This window comes from Apium graveolens, chromosome 6, assembly GCF_009905375.1.
Source record: "Apium graveolens cultivar Ventura chromosome 6, ASM990537v1, whole genome shotgun sequence".
In the NCBI taxonomy this organism is placed as follows: domain Eukaryota; kingdom Viridiplantae; phylum Streptophyta; class Magnoliopsida; order Apiales; family Apiaceae; genus Apium; species Apium graveolens.
In genome coordinates, this window is record NC_133652.1 from 55,111,005 (window position 1) to 55,128,239 (window position 17,235).

At 35.7% G+C, this 17,235-nt stretch overlaps 1 protein-coding gene across 1 annotated transcript; it reads right to left on the reverse strand.

Moving 5' to 3' along the window:
* Positions 1-332: 332 nt before the first annotated feature.
* LOC141665077 (uncharacterized) lies at positions 333-1,877 on the reverse strand. Its single transcript, XM_074471060.1, has 3 exons — positions 1,646-1,877; positions 618-1,255; positions 333-524 (listed from the first exon to the last, which is right to left on the reverse strand). The coding sequence occupies exons 1-3, from the start codon at positions 1,875-1,877 to the stop codon at positions 333-335; spliced, it is 1,062 nt and encodes a 353-aa protein (XP_074327161.1).
* Positions 1,878-17,235: the final 15,358 nt, after the last annotated feature.

Sequence of the window (17,235 nt, forward strand, 5' to 3'; positions counted from 1 at the left end):
ATTCCCATTGATATCACGGTACAACCAACCTTAATTTGTAACTCATGCTTTGGCAAGCACGAAATGTTAATTGAATTCAGGTATTCTACTGGAAAGGTAGTATCAAAATCATTATCCTCCCCTCCATTGTCATCTATGGAATCCTGACTGAAATAGGTATGACATCTATGGGATCCTGACTGAAATAGGTATGAGTTTTACCTGGAATTTTCTCGATCATACAAGTCATTTATATCATCCACCAGACTGTTTGTAGGAGTAAAGATTTCTCTGGATCTAAGATAATCGTAAGAAGACATGTTCGATAGAAAATCTGGATAGGTTATGTCAAATTAAGACTGAATTGGATTATCTGTTCCACGAATAATAAACTGCTCTGGAATTTCAAAATCTACCAAACCATCATCTTTAGGGTTCTCAGTAATGCTATGGACCTTGCCATCGCCAATGGAAAACTGAAATTTAGCAAATTCAGCAATTATCTTGTTGCGCTCATCTGAATTTCCCGAATAAAGTCTCATGTTCTAACATAAGGTGAAGACTTTATAGAAATTCCACAGCTTTGATCAATTCAGTGTTGATCCAACGGTCTCTCCTCGGGAAGCTTTTGGGATAACCGGTAGTGTTTGGCAATAATCTCCACCAAATACAACAGTTATTCCACCAAATGGCCTTGATGATCTACTGGGATCAATAGGAGCCATAATATCTCTTAAACATTTATCAACACTCTCAATACCATGACGATATTGCATAGGTGCTTCATCCCAAATGATTAAACTTGTGTTTTTTAATAATTCAGGAAGATCAGTATCGTGCTTTATTCCAGCTACAGAGCATTGGTCTACAATGATAGGTATATGAAAGCGTGAGTGAGTCGTGCTACCACCATCTAGCAAAATAGCTGTAATTCCTGATGAGGCTACTGGCAAAACAATTTTACGCTCAGAACGAAGGCGACATAGAAGTGTCTGCCAGACAAATATTTTCTCACATTCGCCACTTCCATAGACAAAGAACTGTTCGCCTTTGTTAGAATTTACACTTTTGACAACAACCTCATACACTTCATTTTGCTCTCTATTCAACTTGATATAATTTTCATCATGTTGCCTTTTCATTTGCTCTGTATCGTAACCTATTTCTTCAGCAATTAAACCATTGCCACTGTTGTAAAGAAAGACTTCTGGAGGATAGGGCATTGTCGGGAAATCTTTTAAGCTCTTTCCAATATCGTTTAGAAGTTTTTCAATTTCTGTAAGAATAATTATAAAATAGTTTAACGTTTTTATTCAAATCATGTATTCAAAATCTGTAATTATGGAAAATACAGATGTTTTATTCTCCGCTCATCGCAAAAAAAAAGACTAAAGAGTGGAAAGATATATAAGTATTAAGATTGAAAGCTAAATTTAAAGATAGTCATACCCACAAGAGCAAAATTTTGAATGTCACAATCTGGGACTATTACAATATTCTTTACGTTTTAGCAGGATGATATCGTCAGACATACTTTTCTACTAAGCATTCCATAAAAACAACGGATCAAAGATTGAGGAATATGCCAAAATATTAACAAACATTTCACGGAGCTGTTTCGCAAGAGATCAGTGAGAATTCTCAACCATTACTTCATACCATTGACTATCATTCTGAAGAAGCCCCATAGCAGCACATGCTTCCTTGAAACTTTCAAAAACATGACCTTCAACCGTCCTTAGCTCATCAAATGAAGTAGAAACTTTTCTCCGTATAAGTAACATACGGAGATACAACAAATCACCGCCAGTAGCATGTACTTCTATTAATCTGCCAACTACATCACCTCCATTTACACTCTCGGGGTAGCCACGTAAAATGCGTAGGAAATTCAGCATAGGTAAAATCTCGAGCGACTGGAAATTCTTTATTAGCTTCGAACTAAGCCTCAAGTTTTGTCCTTTTACTATCAGCTTGTTGAACAACTTCGGATATTGTTGTACCTGTTCTAAAACTGACATACTTGTTGCCAGGTAAATGAATAGGTAATCTATCAACAGATGGCCACCGAGAATGTACATCAAAACCAAATATTCTCCATGCTGCTTCAGAGGCACAAACATAACGACCATCAAGATATTGCTTTACTTCAGTTAAACAGGATTGCTTCTTCGATACACTACTATCAGGCGTTGATTTGTTTTTATATGACCATAGTAGCAGTATCATGACCCTTAAGACAATACTTGAATAGATACTTAAGGGACCGAGTGCTGTTACATACCTCAAGATTTATATGACATTGAAAATGAATCAATAAGTCTCTATTAAATGCAACAACAAACCTATTGTCCAAAAAAATATCTTTCTTTTTTATACTTCTGCCAGCGTTGCGTCTGCGATAAATGGGAAAACCACAATCATCAATATATGTGTTACCATTGAACCTGCAATGAATGTACCGATATTTCCTGTTAAAAAATGATCCAATTATGTATATAATTACATGGCAATGATCCTAAATATAGTAATATGATGTTGGTTTAAAATTGATTCATTCAAACCATGTAAATATAAAAAATCTATGTTTATAACATTATATGATACCTCTTAGGAAAGTGTCTCATACATCTTCCTTTAACTATGCAAGGTGAATAGGTGTTGTCAACTCCACAGGGCCCATGAATCATGTAATTGCTGACAGCGGCATAACCAACAGGATCTGTATCTTTGTCAGGTATTTCAACACTGACCAGAGAATCTATTTGAGCAACTGTTTTGGGTCTAACATCCGGGTGTATCCAAATTAACATATGCATGTGTGGAAGACCCCGTTTCTGAAATTCTATTACATGCATAACTGTATAATGCGTTAGAGTTAAATTCTCAGAGTAAAGAGTTTCTAAACTGTCATAAGAGGAAAGGTTAATAAAAAAATACCTCTTATGCATTTTCCAAAGTAGTTTTTCTTCTTTATCAAATGCATTAGCCGATCCAACTTGAGTTAAAAAACTCTGGACACTATGTCATGTGCATCGCACACATCAACACCCGGTAAAGATTTCATCATCTCGGTTATTTCAGGCCACTTTTATTACATGTCATTGTCAGGAAAAGAGAAGGTTGTCCAATAGCCCTACATAATGCAAGTGCATCCTTAAAATGTTGTGATATATACCTTTGTGAACCTGCGAAAGATGCTGGTAATATAACAACTTTCCCAACATAATTGGGATCATGATCACCTTTACGCAAAGCATCTCGGATGGAAGTATACAGATCTGACTTATAGTTATTTGGTGAGTAGTAACCCAATCCAACCGATATTGTTCAATTACACAAAAAGCATCAACGACATACTGTTGCCACAAATGACTTCATAAATGCAGAGTCAACCCTAACACACAAAAAAATGATTTAGATAATGTGGTATATGACAAATTTTGATCAATTTCATGAAGCTAGTAAACATATCCTGGAAAAACTAAACATATGAGAGGTTACATTATACCTTCAGAAAGGTGAATCATCAACTTATAGAAATAATATTCTTTCATGGAAACATATTTCGATGCTTCTTTTTAAAATCATTATCATCGGGATTTATATCGGCTGATTTCGACATTTTTGTTTTATCAAATGGAATCTTTGTATGAAAACCTTCATCTACATGGGGGAAAAAGTGGATACTGGAGCTGCATAAAGAATGTCAGTTTCCCAAACCCTCTGAAGCGATTTTGTACGCGTCTTCATAATTGTATCCCGAAAATCTAATGAATCTCCATTAGTACTTACTATCAGACCTCCAACCTCATCTGTTGGTCCAATTATATTAGGACGACCACTCGCTGATTGATAAGATAAGAGAACCAATCTAAACTCATCATGTTCATTGTCTTTGAAGCGCTCACGTGCAATATGAAATTGCCTAACTAATTCATTATGCTGATTTAACATGTCCATCAAAGCTTCAACAATGATCTCATCAATTTCATCTCTCCATCCACCAATTAGATTTATCCTATTCTCCAGTTTATTTTTAGTATCATAGATGTATACTTGACAAAATTTGAGAGATTCACAATCTGCCGGAAGCATACTACCAAGAAGATGAAGATTTTGACCTTTGATCTTAAAGCAAAAGGGTGCTCCTCCTTTGTTAATTTTGTGCTCTACATTACCACCATTGGAACACATCACAAATAATGAATTGTAAATATGATGGTTTAACTTGAAGTGGATTGTCCAGTCGTTTTCATATATTAATGATCTTAGTGGCTCAAGAGGTTGTTTCTCTGGTGAGAGTTGAACATGTCCGTTCTTGCAACATAGAGAGAAGATAGGAGAACTGTTTTTGTTGGATTTGTTATTCCATTCCATGTTCCACATACGGGCACCATACTTAACACATATTGAGGTTGGGGAACCAATATTAACATAACCATCCCAAAGATCAATCCCAGGAAAATCTACGTGTTCAGCTTCTGCAGTATTACCAAAATAAAAAGTGTATTAATTAAATTTATTTAATTACGTGCGATAAATCTGCATATTTTGAACAAAGTAATGATAAAAATACCTTCATCAAAAATTTGTTCTTCCACATGTGTTCCATCATATGCGTCATCAAAATTATTAATCAGGTTGGCAGCCACGGGAGAAGGTAATCGACTTTCGTTCATATCGGAGTTCTGCCTAGTATAACATCTGCAATTAAATTGGAAAATCAGAATATTGATAATGATGGCCTTTCTTGGAAATAAGATGAATCTGACAAAATTCAACTTCTCATACTCTGTGAAGCGGGATCAATATTCTCCTTAGTTTTTTCTTTATTACGTAGTATTGTAGATATGCTAGGGCCTCTATAACGTCTCTTCGATTCTATTGAAAAGACTTCAACATCTTATATAAATATATTCCAAAATATAATCTGTCATCATAATTCCTTATCTCATATATTGTGTTTAAAAATGGAAGAACACTATTACCTGATATGTCAGATGCAGCATGAGCCTTTAACGTTTGTTTTTTGGAATATATGATTTAACACTTGAAGGCGGAGTGGTACATAAAAAAAATCAATTCAATATTCAAATATGTAGAGCATAATAATGGAATGCTACTGTTAGGTCACACAACACTGTAGAAGGGGGTTGAATACAGTGTTTATACAACCAAATCGATTTAACACAAGTATGTAACAAAGATCACGTATATTGAATAAACTCTGTTACAATAAGAACTCATGTTCTCTCTCAGTGATGAACAAATATTACTAAGAGCTACTAGATTACAATGTATAATCTTCTCGATAGTGATAACGCATATAGTGTAAACCCTAAGTCTGTGTTTATATAGTACACAGTTACAAGATATCTTCTAATTGATATGGAATATAATTTTATCTCCTAAAATATATCAATCAGATATCTTCTACAAGACTTCTAGTCCTCTAACTCTTTCCATGCATATCTTCTATTGTTTTAGTCTCGATCTTCTCCAGTAAATCAGCTTCATTCCTTATTTGAAAGTCTTCCCGCACTTAAGTTCTGATATGACCTTAAGTTCTGATATTAAGTTCTGACTTCCAGTAAGTCCTGATTTGTCCTGTTGTTAAGTTCTGAAAACTAAACACAAATCATATTAGACATGACATCTCAAATATATCTAACAATCTCCCCCAACTTGTAAATTATGCAAAATATACAAGTTAATAGATTTGATGATGTCAAAAACACTTAAGTACAAATACAATAAGAGTTTACTAGATAACTAACTACAACTTATAGTACTTGTAGCTTTTACCAATCTCACTGAGTCAATCTGAATCCAAAATGATTCTTGACAAAGCTTGATATCAGCTTTTCTTCTTTATTTCTCAGGACTTGAGATAGTGTAGTCTTGACTTGCTTCATCTCTTCATTCTGACTTCTAATCTGGCAGATTGCAGTCTTTAAAGCAAATATATGGTTTCTTTCTAAACCATCACCCAGTTGTATTACCTTTGGATGAGAAGAATCTTTATTGTAGCATAGACATTTCTCATTCAGTATCACTTCAAGCTTAGCAAAATCCTTCTTCATTGGAATTTCACTTCCATCATCTTCAACTATATTAGGAATGAATTCTGTAACCCTTGAACCAGAAATTCTTGCTTTATCTCTTATGGTCTTCATTATGAAATTTGACCATCTCCTGGTAATATCAGACTTTACCTCTAAAAGGTAATGAAAGAATTGAAGTTCTTTCAGTAATTTGTTTAGCACATCTGATTCTGACATTTGATATGTCCTTCCATCTTCAAGAAATAGAATCAGATTTTCTTTGACATTATGCTTGCCATGAGCATCCAATACAACTTGAACAAAGATAACCTTATCAAGGTGTTCCTGTGTAACATCTTCAAGAGGTTTGTTAGTCAACAAAAATGGATCTCTTGTAAGCACTTCCACTCATGTTTTGATCTTAGCTTCATCAGAACCTAGTCCAGCTCTATCCCTTGTTTCTATGGCTTTCAATCCAACAGTCATGAAATCAGATAACAATTGGCTTTTCTTTGGATCTGATGGTTTGACATTCTTCCATAGAAGTTTCTTTTTGTCAGCTACTTTCATCTTGTCTAAATCAACTTGAGCTATGTCAGAGGTTGATATCTTGATGACTTTATCAGAACTTGTTATTTCTTCTGTAGCTTACTTTTCTTCACTCTAAACAACTTGAGCTCTGTCAGAGGTTGTCTTGGATTCTTCAGTTATCTTCCTTTTTTTCAGAGTTTGAACATCTTCATCTTCAACAAGAGTATCATCATGAACTTGAACCATTTTGCACACTGGTTTCATCAGGATTTGAGGAATTTTCATCTCCAGTGGCTTGGTTGGTTCATCAACTTTTCCCTTTCCTTTATCTTTGGGATCAATCTCAATCTGTGATCTTGTTTTGGGCTTTGATGCCTCAGTATTTGATTTCTCCTTGATCACAATGCCTTTTTTCTTAGGCCTTGGAGGTTTCTTTGCAACAGAAGCTTTTGGCTTTAGATTTGTCTTTTCAGCTTTAAATCTAGCTTCTTCCTCCTTGAGATTTTCTAAATCCATTCCAGGATTATGCTTCAGAAATAATCTTCTAGCAATCTCTTCATCAAGTGTCTGAATCTTGGGATCCTTGTAATAGACTGTAGTCTGCTTCCCCTTTAGCTTCAGAGTTTGCAAAAACTTTTGAGAGTCTTGACTGCCACCTTGAATCAGAACATCAGGCTTTGTCATCGGACTTTGCTCATCAGAACTTGATATCAGATTTTGATTATCAGCACTTGTAATCATACTTTGAGTTTGAGCAGCTTCAGAACTTATCTTCTTTTGAACAGAAGATTTGCTTGCATCAGTAATTAGTTTCCTAGAAGAAACCTTGTTGCTCTGCCCTTGATCTTTTCCATGACCTCTACTCTTATCAGAGTTTCCCTAATCATCACCTTTGTCATCCTTCTTCATCAGTATTTGAGTATGTGTGCATTTGGACTTAACTACCCCCTTTTTGGCATCATCAGATAGTAGGAGAGAGAGAAGAAGTTCTACTGAAGATTGAATTTCATCCAGTTGAGCCTTTTGAGAAGCTTGATTCTTCATGACCTCAGTGATTTGGGCCTGTTGCTTCTCTTGAGCTTTTTTAATTGCTTCAACTTTTTCAGAAATAGGTCTGATAAACCTCTTTTTATCAAGTTTGGTCTCTATATCCAGCTTTTCAGCTTTTTCAAGAAGTTTGTCAACCTTTTCATGAGTAGCAGAGTGTAGACCTTAAAGATTTTTGGTAGACATAACTGTGACTTTGAGTTGTATCTTGAAATCAGAATTTGTGAGCAACTCATCAGCTTTTCCAATATGGTCTATCAGTACTTTGGAGCTTGGAATGAAATCAGTTTCATTCCACTTCTTGGTCCACTCCACACCTCTGTGAGTATCTTCCCAAGGAATGAGGTGCATCCTGTTCAACAAATTTTTGGATCAATGCCTCCTTTCCAAGAATAGGAGCTGGAGTATGTACAAAAACACTGTCTTCAGAACCAGAAGAAGACTCATTATCCTCTGACAGTACAAGAGTATGTGAGGCAACTGGAGATTCTGGAACATCTTCATCTAAATTCTGATCATCGGAATTTATCTCCAGAATAGGAGTTGTTGGTATCTCAGCCTGTAGAATAGGAGAATTGACTGTAGATGGCTGAGCTGCTGTTGTTGAAGCTTCCAGATAAAGAACAATTGGTATATTCAGATTGTGAATATCTATTTCAGAACTTGCAGCTTGTTCTTCAACATTATCTGTAGCTTTGTCATGAATAGGAGAGACATGAGGTGTGAGCACAGTATCTTGAGCAGTGTCCTGAGCTTGAGTTGGAGATGGCAAAGCTTCAAGTATAATTGGCTGTAAGATCAGAGATTCCTGATCCCCTTCCTCAACTTCTTCAGGATTCTCTGATGGAGACTTAGCCATGTGCCTTCTTGCTCTCATTTTCTTTAATCTCCTAGATAGTGAAGGAGTTGCTTGATCAGCATCAGAACTTACAGTTCTCTTTCTCTTCAAAGTATCAGAACCTTCAGCTTCAGTATTTATCTGAGAAGTTTCCTTTTCAGCTGCTATCTCTTTCTGAAAATTCACATTTTCAGCTTCCACAATCATAGGTTCTGATGCATGAACCCGTGCTTCTTCATCATCTGACTCATCCCTTAGAATCATCTTCCTTCTCTTTGGTGGAGGTTGAGGAACAGACTTTGCCCTCTTATGCCTGGAAGATGAAGGTCTGATGGTAGGTGATGATGGTTGTTGTTGTGAGGATTGAGCTGGTTAGAAGTATGTTCTGATGGTAGGTTGAGTTGGTTGAGGTTGAGAGGTGGTTAGTTATGTAGGTGCTGATGGAGGTTGGGATAGTTGGACATCAGGATATATGGAGGTATAGGTGTTTGGGTCAGAGTTTACCAAAAACTGTTTGACCGATTGTGGAGTTTGGAGGGGTCTTAGAACAGTTTTCTTATTATCAGTAGATATAAGTCAGTAAATGCTCTCTTAGCAAGTTTAAATGGTGAAATCAACTCACTTGCTAGTTGGGGTGCATCAGAGTTACAAAAGCTGTAAATAAGTTGACAGAATCTAGCAAAATATACAGTATTTCTATCTTTTGTCATCCTATCCCCTATGAATCCTAGTACAGCAGTAGCATAATCAAAATGAGATTGAGTAATCAGAGCATACCCAATTTGCTGACTTAGGATAGGAATTGCATCAAAGTTTGAACATTTGTTTGCAAAAGTTCTGGTGATGCAGTTAAAGAAGAAACTCCATTCCCTCCTGATGTAGGAACTCTTCAACTGCCCAAGCTTTGACAAACTTTTCTCATAGCCCAGATTGACCATTAGCTGTTGAAGAGCTGGCTCCTCAACTGTTGAATAAGTGTAGTTTTCTAGCAGATGGAGTGCTTGTCGAACCGTGGCCAAAGTCACCACATGGGCATCCTCCCATGTTGTAAATATGATGCTTGGGGACCCATTAGCACCACCATCATCATAAACTCCTGACCTCCAGAACTCCAGCACCTGAGTCCCTGAGAGTGTGTCTGGTTGGGTCAGTGTATAGCCTGTTTCACTTCGAGACAAAAAGTCTTGGATGAAGTGAAATTCTGATGGAGCTTCATCCTTAGAGAGAATAGCTGAGTAGTTGTTAGGAACAAACTTAGCTCCATTGAAAACTATGTCTTTTGGTGCCATTTCTGTAAGAAATAAGTGAGAAAATAGAGTGTGCACAAGGTGTTTGATAAAAGTCCTGTAAGAAAAAAAGCTTCAGAGAATATTAGAGAGAGAGAGAGAGAGAATAAGAGAGATTAGAGAAAGAAAAGTAGGTAAAAGATTATAAAATCTTTTAACTCCCATATATATACTCTCTTTTTGACAACTGTTATGATTGAAGCAGAACATACTTTATATACCTGGCAGCATATCATTAGTCAAAACATTATTAGTGGGCACAGGTAATAAGCAGTAATAAATGTGCACATACAGTGTTTCAAGGAAAATACGCTTCCCACTTACAAAATGATTATGACTGTTTTTATCTCACCTAATTATATTCTGATAAAATATGACCGTTATATTATTTACCAAAAATAAGTCAAGTAAATAAATAATTTTACGTAAGCATCAGAGTTTGCATCAGGATTTAATATCAGAACTTGACTATAATCAGATTTTAATGGTCATCAGAACATGGCTTCTGTACTCAAAAAGTGAATGTTTGTATCTGTGATTCTTCATACAAATATTGACTTGTTTGTTCAGAGTTTACACATCAGAACTTCCATCAGAACTTGTCCTCAGAATTTATGCATATGACACTTAACTGTTTATCTAAAACAACTTAATCACCACAGTAATTTTCATCATTCATATGGAGTGTTAGTGTGTGCATTGGCAAAATATCAGATAAAGATTAAAGTCTGATAAACTTCAGTACATCTTAGAAATAAGGCATAACTAAGAAAAATGCTTAAAATATGTCATTAATTATGAAGTCTACTATAGAACAAATTTATGCAAGAATCCACATCAAATGTTTGTGCTTATTTTATGCATCTTTTAACATTCTTTTTACAGTGGCTTCTCAGTGTAAGTGAGTCACAACTGCTATTAGAATTTATGCTATTTTCAGAGTATTTCTCCAGTAATCAGAGAATGTGAAAAGTCACCAAGAAAAATTTATTTGCTTTTTTAATGCATATAACTTAATACCAGGCACTTGGATCTTCCCTTCCACATATTTACTCTAGATCTCAAAAGAGTACATGACTTTAATTTTCTTTTCTTTTCTTTAGATAAGTGAGGCTTATCAAGCATATGGTTCATCCTTAAGATTTACTGACATCAGAATTTGACGGATAAGAAGCAAGAATCTAGTTTGTGACTCAGTAATAAGATAATAAAGTAAATTTGACTAAGCTCAACATCAGAATTTGCTTGTGTTAATGAATTTCCACATAAACAACTAATTCAAACATGTGATTTCTAGTATGTTAAAGACTACTAGGTCAGCATCTAGTACAGTTATCCTCATTGGATTGAATAGTCACAGAACATTTAAAACACTATCAGAGTATGTAGAATCACATCAGATAACAATCAACATTTAATATATTACAATTTAAGCACATATTACATGGAGATAAGACAATCTGTAAACACTGATCATAAAGTCTGATGCATGAGAACAAAAACTAAGCGGATTTTGAGAAAGAACCTGAAACCATTCCAAGTTCATTTACCAGTCTTGTAAAAGTAGCTTCACATAGTGGTTTTGTGAAGATATCTGCTAGTTGTTGATCTGTTGGAACAAAATGCAATTCTATTGTACCTTCCATAACATGTTTCCTTATGAAATGGTACCTAATGCTGATGTGCTTTGTCATTGAGTGTTGGACTGGATAACCTGTCATAGCAATAGCACTTTGATTATCACAGTAAATATGTATTTTAGAAAATTCTAACCCATAATCCAGTAACTGATTCTTCATCCAAAGAATCTGTGCACAACAGCTTCCCGCAGCAATATATTCTGCTTCTGCAGTTGATATGGAAATTGATTTTTGTTTCTTGCTAAACCAAGAAACCAATCTGCCTCCAAGAAATTGGCAGCTTCCACTAGTGTTTTTCCTGTCTATTTTGCATACTGCAAAATCTGCATCTGAGTAACCTATTAGCTTAAAATCTGATTCTCTAGGATACCACAATCCTAGATCAGCTGTACCCTTGAGGTACTTGAAAATTCTTTTCACAACTATTAGATGAGGTTCTCTTAGATCAGCCTGAAATCTTGCACAAAGCCAGGTAGCATACATGATATCAAGTCTACTTGCAGTTAAATAGAGTAAAAAGCCAATCATACCTCTGTAGTTAGTAATATCTACTGATGAACCAGTATCTTTATCTAACTTGGTTGCAGTGGCCATGGGAGTGGATGCAGTTGAACTGTCTTGCATTTCAAATTTCTTCAGTAAATTTCTGGTGTACTTGGATTGATTTATGAAAGTACCTTCTTCATTTTGCTTGACTTGAAGTCCCAGAAAATAGCTAAGTTCTCCCATCATACTCATTTGATATCTTGACTTCATTAGCTTTGCAAACCTTTCACAGAGTTTGGCATTTGTAGAACCAAATATGAAATCATCAACATATATTTGTACCAAAAGTAAGTCCTTTCCATGGTTGAGGTAGAACAGTGTTTTATCAATTGTACCTCTGTGAAATCCACTTTCCAGAAGGAATTGAGCTAAAGTCTCATACCATGCTCTTGGAGCTTGCTTAAGGCCATAAAGTGCTTTATCTAATCTGTAGACATGATTTGGAAATTTTGAATCTACAAATCCTGGAGGTTGTTCAACATATACCTCTTCTTCCAATTCTCCATTAAGAAAATCACTTTTCACATCCATTTGAAAGACTTTAAACTTTTTGTGAGCAGCATAAGCCAAAAAGATTCTTATGGCTTCCAATCTAGCAACTGGTGCAAATGTTTCATCATAATCAATACCCTCATGTTGAGAGTAGCCTTTAGCAACCAGCCTTGCTTTGTTTCTTGTAATTATGCCATCGCTGTCAGTTTTATTTCTGAACACCCATTTTGTGCCAACAATAGATCTGTTCTTTGGTCTTGACACTAGGGTCCAGACTTTATTTCTTTCAAATTCATTTAACTCTTCCTGCATTGCTTGCACCCAATCAGCATCTTGAAGAGCTTCTTCTACTTTCTTTGGTTCATGAGATAGAAAGGAATGATAGAGACATTCATTTGATGTTGCAGTTCTAGTTCTGACACCTGCTTCAGGATCTCCAATTATTAAGTCAGGTGTATGTGCCTTAGTCCACTTCCTTGCAGATGGAAGTTGTTCTCTAGAACTGAATCCTCCCCCATGATCCATGTTGTCTCCATCAGCATTTTCTGATGCCCCCCTGTAGTTATGCTCTCTGAGACTTCAGAATTTGAGTTGGATTTTTCAGGATTTGAAGAATCAGAGTTTTCAGAATTATCAGAATTCGGCTCATCAGAACTTGATGAATCAGAACTTGATGAGCCAGTGACAGGTTCCGAAGCTTCTTTAGAGTCTTAAGTTGTGGTAGGATCTTCAGTTTGCTCCCCCTGAACAGGTGCATTTTCCCTTGGTGTAGTTACCACAGTTTCAATGACATCAGAATTTAATTCGTCAGAACTTACAGGATCAGGATTTAAGCCATCAGAATTTATAGTATCAGAATTTAAATCTTCATTTACAAATCTCAGCTGATCATGATCATTGAAATCTTCAAGTCCAGTAATCTTCTTATCATCAAAAGATACATTGATAGATTCCATGACAACCATTGTTCTTAAATTGTAGACTCTGAAGGCTTTTGTGGAAAGTGGATATCCAACAAAAATTCCTTCATCAGCTTTTAGATCAAATTTTGACAGCTGTTCAGGATGAGTCTTAAGAACAAAACACTTACATCTAAATACATGAAATTATATCAGATTTGGCTTCTTTTTCTTCACCATTTCATATGGTGTTTTTCCATGCTTGTTTATGAGTGTAGCATTCTGTGCAAAACAAGTAGTCTACACAGCTTCAACCCAAAAGTAGGTTGGTATCTTTGCTTCATCATGCATAGTTCGTGCAGCTTCAATGAGAGTCCTGTTATTTCTTTCTACAATTCCATTTTGTTGTGGAGTTCCAGGTATAAAAAATTCCTGCTTAATTCCATGCTCTTTGCAGAACTCTTCCATTATTGAATTCTTGAACTCAATGCCATTATCACTTCTTATAATTTTGACAGAATCTTTGACCAATTTATCCAGCTGTCTGACATGATCAGTTAGAGTAGATGCAGTTTCATTCTTCTTGTGCAAGAAATACACCCAAGTGTATCTTGTGAACTCATCCACTATAACCATAGCATATTTCTTCTTTGCAATTGACATGACATTGACTGGACCAAATAGATCAACATGCAGTAGGTGATAAGGCTCAAGAATTGAAGATTTAGTTTTGCTCTTGAATGAAGATTTTCTTTGTTTTTCCTTTTGACATGAATCACAAAGGCCATCAGGAGCAAATACTGATTTTGGCAGTTCTCTCACAAGATCTTTCTTTACTAGCTCATTTCTGTTGTTGAAATTTAAATGAGAGAGTCTTTTGTGCCAATTCTAGCTTTCTGCAATTGATGCTCTACTCAACAGACAGATTGCAGAACCATCAGAACTTGTTGAAAGTCTGGCTTCATATATGTTACCATGCATGTAACCTTTCAGAACCACTTTGCCTGTAGAATTACTTACAACTTCACAGTGTTCTTCAAAAAAATCCACATGATTACCTCTGTCACAGATTTGACTCACACTTAGCAGATTGTGTTTAAGTCATGAGACTAGAGCTACTGTTTCAATGATGACATTCCCAAGATTGATATTGCCATTGCCCAGAGTTTTTCCTATGTTGCCATCTCTATAAGAAACTCATGGGCCAGCTTTCTCCATAAAGTCTGATAACATGGATTTATTTCCATTCATATGTCCTGAACATCCACTGTCAAGAACTATAATATTTTTCCTGTTGCCCTTCAATTCAGCAGTCTCAGGGCTGCTATCAGCATTTTCCATCAAGGCATAGTTCACCTCATCTTCAGAATCTGAAGTGTCTGTCCAGCTTTTCTTCTTTGTGACAAGTGTCTTGCCTTTGTCACTTTTTCCTTTCTTGCAGTTAGGAGATATGTGGCCTCTTTCACTACAGTTGTCGTATTTGACATTTGAGTTGTCTCCTCTGTCAGACTTTCCTCCTTTGCCTTCAGACTTTCTGAATCCTTTCTTATCCGAACTTCCACCTTTCCTGGAAAACTTCCCGCCCTTTCTGAATTTTCCATAGGCTATCTTTGTGATACCCTTCACCATAAGAGCACACATTTGCATCATCTCTGCATCAACATCCATTTCAGGTAAACTTTCAGTTTCTGAATCATCATCATCAGAATATGATGACTCTGAATCAAACTTTATGATGAGAGCCTTTCCTTTGCCTCTCTTTGAGGCAACCACTTTAGGAGATTCCTCCTCAGCTTTAAGAGCAACTGTCCTTGACTTTCTTCCATGCCTCTTGCTCCTTTGATCCATCTCAAGTTCATAAGTCTTGAGCATACCATAAATTTCATCAAGAGTAGTTTCAGTAAGTTCATACTTATCTCTTATGGTAGTAGACTTCAAATCCCAATTTTCAAGAAGAGCTAAAAGGAATTTTAGATTTGAATCTTCAAGATCATATTCCTTGTCCACCAGTGACAGATCATTCAAGAGTTTGACAAACCTGTCATATAAGTCAGTTAATGACTCATCATCTTTTGAGTCAAAGTGCTCATACTCTTGAGTGAGTATAGTCCTCCTGTTCTTCTTGATTGCATCAGTTCCCTGACATCTTATCTCCAAAGCATTCCATATCTCCTTTGCAGTCTTGCAATGAATTACCCTGTTTGACATGACATTATCAATGGCACAGCAAATGCCTTACTTTTGCATCCTTGGCAATAAATGAGATGTCTTCAGCTGTGTAATCATCTTTCTCCTTTGGTATGGACTTTGCTGGTTGATCTGCAACTGCAACAGAGAGCTTGGTAGGCTTATATGGTCCTTCATTAATCCTATCAAGGTATTCTGGATCTGTAGCTTCCAGAAACATAGCCATCTTCACTTTCCATATGGGATACTCAGAAGGTCTCAGTATGGGAACCCTAATAGTCTCATATCGACTGTGGGTTTGAGTGTTTTGAGTTTCTTGAGTTTTGGCGGGCTTAGTTGGGGTTTGTGCTTCTTCAGACATGATTGTTGGATCTTTACTGTATGCGTGTTAACAGAAAAGCTCTGATACCACTTGTTAGGTCACACAACACTGTAGAAGGGGGTTGAATACAGTGTTTATACAATCAAATCGATTTAACACAAGTATGTAACAAAGATCAAGTATATTGAATAAACTCTGTTACAATAAGAACTGTTGTTCTCTCTCAGTGATGAACAAATATCACTAAGAGCTACTAGGTTACAATGTATAATCTTCTCGATAATGATAACACATATAGTGTAAACCCTAAGTCTGTGTTTATATAGTACACAGTTACAAGATATCTTCTAATTGATATGGAATATAATTCCGTCTCCTAAAATAAATCAATCAGACATCTTCTACAAGTCTTCTAGTCCTCTAACTCTTTTCATGCATATCTTCTATTGTTTTAGTCTCGATCTTCTCCTGTAAATCAACTTCATTCCTTATCTGAAAGTCTTCCCGCACTTAAGTTCTGATATTAAGTTCTGACTTCCAGTAAGTCCTAATTTCAGTAAGTCCTTATTTGTCATGTTGTTAAGTTCTGAAAACTAAACTCAAATCATATTAGACATGACATCTCATATATATATCTAACAGCTACTGATCACGTAATAAGAACTGAAAACTTACGATTAGATAAACATGATATGTTCGGGCTGTTATCGGAAAACGGTGTGTAATTCATTATCGCTTGACCATAGCCTAAGCAAAACAAAATCAATTAAAAATCTAATTAATTACAAAACCAAACACATAAATTATGATCTGTATCTTTATTTGCATACGACCACATAAGGTGTTATGCAAATATGGTTAAATCACGTATCTTAAATCGGGGGCAAAAAGTATGAATAAAGTTTGAAACTAACATACAGGTGCTGGCATTGTGAGATCTCGATGACATAATTGGTGTGTTATTTCTTGACATGGGATATGCTGAGATATTTTTGGTAGGAGTTGATCCTACAAATATCAATTCGTAAACCATAACAACAACTTAAGTATAATATATATATAAGTTATCTGGATTGAGAAAGGATTAACAATTGAACACTCACGATTAGTTATACGGGATAGTATTGGGTTGTTATTGGAATGTAGACTATAATTCAGTTGAGCTTTACCAGAGCCTGATAAAAAAATAAAGTAGAAACAAACATTATAAATCAATGTAAAATAATAAATGTTAACTACATGTTGTCTACATAACTTACGGTTACTGGTAAGGTGATATCTCGATGACATTATAGTAGAGGTCTTGCTAGATGTAGAATTTGTTCTTATATCACTTTGCTGAGAACCTGATAATTTAAGAATGATATAAGATCAAAGATTAGTTGCATTAATAATTTACAGAATATATATGATAACACAAT